This window comes from Capricornis sumatraensis, chromosome 10, assembly GCF_032405125.1.
Source record: "Capricornis sumatraensis isolate serow.1 chromosome 10, serow.2, whole genome shotgun sequence".
Classification (NCBI taxonomy): domain Eukaryota; kingdom Metazoa; phylum Chordata; class Mammalia; order Artiodactyla; family Bovidae; genus Capricornis; species Capricornis sumatraensis.
Genome location: NC_091078.1, coordinates 97,765,089 through 97,771,991, shown reverse-complemented (window position 1 = coordinate 97,771,991; position 6,903 = coordinate 97,765,089). Strand labels below are relative to the sequence as shown.

The window sequence follows — 6,903 nt, the reverse complement described above, 5'->3', positions numbered from 1 at the left end:
TGCCCTGTGACTTGATGTGGTTCCTGGCAGGAGCCGCTCTGAGCTGAGCAAGGTCTAACCCAGCGCTGCACTTCAGGCACCAGGAGGGTGTGAGTGATGGCAGAGCTCATCCAAGGGAAGACACAAGGGGCTCAAAAGGCCCCTGGCTGATGTCATTTAAAAAAACAGGTTTAATATTACAGTCATGAGGCAGGACAGGACAGTCAGAAGCAGCTTCCCCAAGACTCAGCACTCCCCCCAGTCCAGGTCCAGTGCGTTGCCCACCGAGCTCCCCAGCCAGAGGCGCAGGGAGGCCCACCCTCAGTCCAGCTTCTCCAGCACAGAGGGCACGTACACCAGGCTGAGCTCGCTGCCGAAGTTGCAGACAATGGCAGCGTTGTCCAGCACCAGGATCTGGCGGGCCGGCTGGGCCTCGCTGTTCTTGCCCAGGTAGACTGTCTGTAACAGGTCCCCGTAGTTCAGGTCCCAAAAGGAAACACAGCCCTGGCCGCCGGTCACCAGCAGGTTGTCTGAGATGACACCCAAGCTTGCGCCACAGCCCAGGTCCTGGAGACAAGGACAGGACAGGCTTGAGGTTTGGAGCCCTTCCCGACAACCCGAGGCCCCGTGGCCCCCACGCCTACCTGCTGGATGGAGTAGAGCTTGATGCCCGTGCTGCGGTCCCAGATGCTGATGAGGTCGTCCAGGCCACTGCTGATGACACATGAGGTGGTGCAGGTGAGGGAGGTGACATCCCCACGGTGAGCGAACACGTGGCTGACCCGGCTGCCGGTCAGCACGTCCCACAGGCAGATGGCCCCATCTTGGCCTCCGCTGGCCAGCACCATGGTCTGTGGGAACAGGTGTGGGGACCTGGTCACTGTGGAGCCACCTCTGTCCCCAAGGTGTCCTAGTGCCCGGGTGGGAGGGAGCCTTGGCCTGCCTCTTGGAGGCCCTGGGACCAGCTCCCAGGAGTCAGAAACAAGGCCGTGGTGGCTCTGGCTCCATCCACACCCCACCCACGGCCCTCACCTGGTCGATATACACAGTCGTGATGGCCCCCGAGTGGCCCTGCAGGGTGAAGAGGCAGCACGAATCCTCCAGACGGAACACCTGCAGCAGAGACAGGCCTCAGGGGCTGAGCGCTTGGGGTTTTCTTTTAATTAGAGGATAAGTGCTTTACAACATGTGCTGGTCTCTGCTGTGTGTTACCAGCTGTGAGTATCCACGTGTCCCTCCTTTCTGTGTCCCCCACACCACCTCCTGTCCACCCCACCCCTCGTGGTCTCCAGAGAGCGCGGGCTGCGCGCTGTGTCGCACAGCAGCTTCCCGCCGACTAGCTGTTTCACACACGGCGGTGGATGCCAGTGCCACTCTCGGCTCATCCCCCCTCCTTCCCCGCTGTGTCCACAGTTCCATTCTCTATGTCTGCGTCTCTATTCCTTCCCTGCAAATAGGTTTAGCAGCACTGTTTTTCTGGATTCCACAAATACATGTGATTATGTGATTTTCATTTTCCTCTGACTTCTCTGGGTTTTTCCAAATCACTTCGGTCAGGAATTCCCTTCCATAGTTCATCTAAGACACCTCCAGCCTCTCCCCGACTGACCCCAGATGCCCCCCAACCCCTGTGCTGGGCCACCCCATGCCCGAGAGATCGTGCCGACACTTACTCTCAGTGTGTGGTCCTGGCTGCCAGTCACGAGGCGCCCGGCAGCTGCCTTCAGGGCTGTGATGGGCTTCTGGTGTGCGCAGGGCACGGTGTGGGTCAGGTGGCAAGCCACCCTGTCACTGCTGCTGCAGACAGTGGAGGCGGGGGAACTGCCCCGCCCCGGAGCCCCTGGGGACAACAGGCCAGGTAAGGGGCCTCGGAGAAGACACCTGCAGTGGCCCCCACGCTCCACCCACTAGGTGAGGCCCCTGGCCTGCCCAGGTCCCTCACCTCGGAACTGCAGGGGGCTGAGGGCAGCGTGGGTCTCCAAAGAGAAGAAATCGAGGGAGCCGTTGAGCCGGGCGGCCACGATCCTGAAAGACAAGGGCGGCTGCCAGGGGGCTTGCCCTCAGATCCCCTGGCCGCGGGGCTGAGTGCCACGGGCCTCCACAGGCCCGTCCCACCGGCCGGGGAGCAGTGAGGCCACGAGGGACCTTGGCCAAGACGGACGCCCAGGTGCTGGGACCAGCTGCAGAGCAGGAGGGCCCTGCCACTCCAGTGCCACCCTCTGTGCCTCAGATACTTCATGTGTGAAATGGGAACAACCGTGTGCACCTTGGGGAGGCGGGTGGTCATAAAGAGTAAATGAGCTGATGATAGTATAAAGTGGTACCTGGGGAACATCATGAGTAAGACTGGAAATTTAAAAGCCTGGGGGAGGGGAGTCCCCCTCCACAGCCTGGAGCCACAGGAGAGGCTTCAGTGGAGGAGAGGAACTGAGGTGGGGCTGTGAGGAGCCACAGAAGGCACTGCTGCCCTACGACAGAAAAGCAGCTCCGACACAGGCACTGCCTCCTCTGTTTCCTGTTTCCACAAAGAGATAAGGCTTCCCTCCACCGCCTGGGATTCCCAGGCGCAGGCTGACGGGCCGAGATGGAGGTGTGTGTGCTCTGTGGCCCCAAAGCCGTGAGGCGACTGGGCTTCACAGGTTTTCAGCCCATAAAGCTGAATACAGCAGAGCTGGGGCAGAGGAAGGAGAGGGTGGAGCCAGGGACTCAGAGCTAGGCTGAGGCATGTGGGCTTTCCCTAAAATGTCAAACCACCACCAGTGGTGGAGAATTCCAAGCTCAGGGGAAGCCAGTGAACTTGGCCAGGCTGCACGGTAGGATGTCAGCTGAGGCCTGAGCAGAAAGCCAGGCAGTGGCGGCAATGACAGCAGCAGCCACCAGAAACTGACAGCTCAGGGCAAGGGGTGGCCCCACCGCAGAAAACAAGGCTCAACGCTAGCTCAGACGCTGGGCCACACACGCTCAAGGGCCTGGAAGGAAGAGCCAGCCAGCACGACGGGCAGCTGAGGCGGTCACCAGAGGCACCTGGGTGGGTGAGCCCTGGGTCTATCAGCCCAGAGGTGCATGGGCCCAGGATGAGTGGCTGTGATCCCCACCCCATCCCACCCCCACCCCCACGGAGGCAACGGTGTGATGGCGCCCTGGGAATACCCAGCCAAAAGGCATGGTGAAGAGGGAGGCGAGAAGAGTCTACAGCATCAAAGGGGGAGGCAAGTTTTTACAAGGCAGTAGTTCTAAAGATGCGTTTTTCTGGAACTGAAAACCCAGAAGGGTCAGTACTGACAGGCTACCTAGACAGGTCTGACCTCAAAAGGTGAGATGAAGACTGCACTCTGCACTGTCAGTGGTGAAGGGCCCTCTTTCACTCCCCACCTTTACCCTCTTGAGTTGTCACCTCCCATCAAGGCAGACTTCCTGCAGCTCCCAGGTGTGGGTCCTGTCACACCAGGGAAGGGGAAGCAGGGCTCGACCTCAGTGTGTGTGGAGCTGGCCGTCTAGGGGTGAGGCAGGCGTCCTAGCGCTCCCACCTTTTGTCTAGGAAAACGAGGGCCGTGATGCCTGACGACACTTCCTCACTGCTGCAGCGCAGGGTGCCCTCGATGGCGTCCCACACCTGGGGGCCCAGAGGCTGTGAGTACCTGTAATTGGGAACACCCACGACCCCCCTGCCTCCCTCCAGCTCCCGCTGCCCACCTCCAGCCGGCCACTGCTCCGCCCCACCACGATGAGGCTGCCCTGCAACTCCAGACTCCAGATGGAGCCGTCTGCGCTGGGGGCCCAGGCGAAGGACGGGCAGCTCTTCTCGGAAGAAAAGCCAGCCTCGTCCTCAGGAGCCGGGGCGAACGTAGGCCCGGGAGAGGGTGGGCGCAGGGCTGGCGTGTGCACGGGAGCCATGCTCCCCTCCTGGTACACGCGCTGCACCAGGCGGCTGAAGTCGTAGCCTGAGGAGTCTTGAGCGCGGCGGCCTGCCCGGTACCGGGGCTCGGGCTGAGCCGGCTCGGGGAGCTGTGGCCGCACGGAGAAGTTGGTGTCAATCAAGCAGGTGAGGTCTGGCTGGTCCCCAAAGAGGGCAGTTGGTGGAGGGCCCCGGGGCCGGTGCCGCAGCGGAGGGCTGTCCCCAGATTCCTCCGGGCCACCCTTCCCGCCGTCCGACAGCCGTTCCCAGGTCTCCTGAGTCTCCAGCCCACTGCCAACACCGCTGTCCCGCCGCTGCCTGCTAAGGTGGGGGGAGACTGGGTGAGGGCGGGGCCTGGGTGAGGGTGAGGTTGGTCAGGGCTGGGGCAGGGCTGGGGCGGGGCGGGGCGGGGCGGGGCTGGGGCAGGGCGGAGCACCTACCCCGGGTGCGGGATGCGGGTGAGGCAGTCTCCGGTCTGCGCGTCCCACACACACACGTGGCCTGCCAGGCAACAGCTCACCAGCAGCATCCCGTCGCTGGCCAGACACTCGATGTCCTGCGGGAGCGCGGTATGCACATGGGCACTGGCGGGGGCGCGGCTTGGTCCCCCGCGCCCCCGACCCCGCCCACACTCACCATGAGGTGCCCGCGCAGCACCAGGGGCACAATCTCCGTCTCGGGAGGCGCGTAGCCGTAGTCATCGCAGGGTAGCTCCCCCCGCCGCCGCCGGCCGGGCCCCGCGCCGGGCTGCCCGTAGTTGCGCGGGCAGAGCACACGGTACAGGCAGAGCAGCAGCAGCACAAGCACGATGCCGGAGGCCAGGCCAAGCGCCGCCACCCTGCATCGGGCAGAGTCTGGTAAGACCTGCCCCGGTTCCCCACCGCGCGACCGCCCCACCCCCGACCCGTGCGCCTTACTTGTACAGGGTGAGGTCTCTGTGCGCCTGCGCCGTGCCTGGCCCCTTGGGGCCGGCCTCCCAGAGCCCACCGTGCCCAGGCCGGGGCGGGGGCCAGGTGCTCCGGCCGTCCTGAGGGTGCCGACCCTCCAGAGCCTCTCGCGGGTTCAAGCGGAGCGTGACGGGGATGACAGGCAGCAGGCTGACGTACCTGGGCCGGGCAGCGCTCAGCCTCAGCGGAGACACCCGGGCCTGTTGCTGCCCAGGGCCCCCTCTACTCTCTCCATGGGACTCCGCCTGCCCTGCCAAGCTGCAAGAACATCCTCCCAGGACAGTCTTCCCAGCAGTAGGTTCCCCTCCTCCAGCTCTGGCACCCCAACCTTGCTGTGTCACGGACGCCAGCACCCTAGCAATCACTGTCCCCTCTGTCACAAATTCTGGCAGAGTGGGGGGAAGTGAGGTGTGGATCTCATTTTGGCTAAGTAGCTGACAGCAACCTATGACCTCCCGCCCAGGGACTCAGGTTGTGGCTACTGGGAGTACTGCTTCCAACCCCACAACCTGATGGGTGTTTATTTGAAAGAAAAACCAGAATTCAAACCCACGGGTCTCCCTCCTGAGGGAAGGGGTGCTCTGGGGGCAGTGAGCTGACACGACCAGGTGGGAGGGGGGACCCAGCTCAGCCTGCCCACCTCTTGGCCAGTGTGATGTTGTAATAGCTGAAGAGGGTGGGCCAGTGGCGGAAGGACAGTTTCCTCCAGAGCTCCTCGTCCTCGGGCCCCCAGGTGACCTCTGGGGCCGGGCTGTCATGGATGCCCTCGGCTGGACCCCCGGGCTCAGGCGGCTCCCCCGGCAATGTCTGGTTCTCGGGTAACTTGGAGGCGTCCGGCGGGAAGATGGAAAAGGCAGGGTCCGGGTGGCTGGCAGGCAGCACGCCACTGGGCACAGGCAGAGGAGCCAGGGCACCCTCACCCAGCGGGCTCTGCTCCGTTACCTGGGCGGCCAGGTAGGTGCGCAGCCCAGCTGGGTCCGTGTACACAAGGATGCCGATCCAGACCACCGTGCCGGCCTGCAGCAGGGAGTGGGCGCTCAGCAGGACCCCAGGGGGGAAGGGGCAGCCCTCACCCGCTGCACACTCGGCCCTCACGCTGCAAAGCGGCAGGACCAGCCTCAGGCCAGGGGTAGAGAGAGGACACAGGCCACCTGTCCTTCCCTTCTGCCTCAAGTCCTCTATGACTAGGACCAACTGCCCCCATGGATAGACCCAGCTCCCTTTCCAGGCTTGAGTTTGAGACTCCTGGCCGAAACAGAGAGAGGCACCCCGGGTGTGATACAGAACTTTTCCACCCTAACCGCCCCCTCAGCTTGGGCCCATGGTCAGCACAGCCACAGGGACCAGCTGCCTGACCTGCTCCAGGGATACCATGGGTCTCAGTCCTCAGAGGGCCTCAGCCCCATTCCCCTCTCACTTCAGCCAACCTTGCTCCTGCTCCCCTCTGCCCAGCCAGCATTTCCTGCTGCCTGCACAGTGAACCCTGACTTGGGGAACCACCTGGTTCCATCCCAGAGCACCAGTCCTGGTCACTCTGGGCAGACTCCTCTCCATGATGACACCAGCTGCTTCTCCAGAGACAGGCTTCTCACCCCAGAAACCACAAGGTCTGGGCAGGAGAGGAGAAGGGGAGGCTTCCCAAAGCCAGGCTTCCAGAGGCCACGAGGGCCTGGGGAGCACCCCCCAAGACAAATGCAAACGGCAAGAGGACTCTGAGTGCGGGCCTGCAGGCGGGGGTGGCAGGTACCATGATGAGGCGCTGTGCCAGGCGGGTTCGGGCCAGGAAGTAGATGACACGCAGCCTCTTGGGGAGACGCAGGTTGCGGAAAGAGGACGGCTGCAGCGTGATGGTGTGGGGCATGGACGGCCGCACAGTCGGCTGCCGCTCAAAGCGCGTTGGCCGCCCCACCGGCTTGGCTGGGGGCAGGCAGGCCTCAGGGGGCAGCCGCTTGTTCAGGTCCGCCAGCTGTTGGGGGTGCAGTGGTCAGGGCCTGGAGCCGCGGTCCCGAAGCTCCCACGTGCGGCTGCGGCCCTGCCCTCTCTTGCCCAGAGACCCCTGAGTACAGCCAGGGCTGAGGAGGA

The 6,903-nt window shown here is 63.7% G+C and overlaps 1 protein-coding gene across 3 annotated transcripts in view; it reads right to left on the bottom strand.

Moving 5' to 3' along the window:
* Positions 1-183: 183 nt before the first annotated feature.
* Positions 184-6,903, bottom strand: part of SCAP (SREBF chaperone) — a 48,455-nt gene continuing 41,735 nt past the window's right edge. The window contains exons 11-22 of one of the 3 annotated variants that reach the window (XM_068982163.1): positions 6,569-6,787; positions 5,462-5,838; positions 4,792-4,980; positions 4,511-4,712; positions 4,315-4,430; positions 3,673-4,195; positions 3,507-3,592; positions 1,922-2,004; positions 1,653-1,819; positions 1,012-1,092; positions 624-830; positions 184-546 (exon numbers count right to left, since the gene is read on the bottom strand). In XM_068982163.1, coding sequence (XP_068838264.1) covers positions 301-546; positions 624-830; positions 1,012-1,092; positions 1,653-1,819; positions 1,922-2,004; positions 3,507-3,592; positions 3,673-4,195; positions 4,315-4,430; positions 4,511-4,712; positions 4,792-4,980; positions 5,462-5,838; positions 6,569-6,787 — 2,496 coding nt within the window. In that variant the 3' untranslated portion in view covers positions 184-300. The remainder of the gene's footprint in view (positions 547-623; positions 831-1,011; positions 1,093-1,652; positions 1,820-1,921; positions 2,005-3,506; positions 3,593-3,672; positions 4,196-4,314; positions 4,431-4,510; positions 4,713-4,791; positions 4,981-5,461; positions 5,839-6,568; positions 6,788-6,903) is intronic. The other 2 variants (XM_068982164.1, XM_068982165.1) reach the window with 2 other exon arrangements.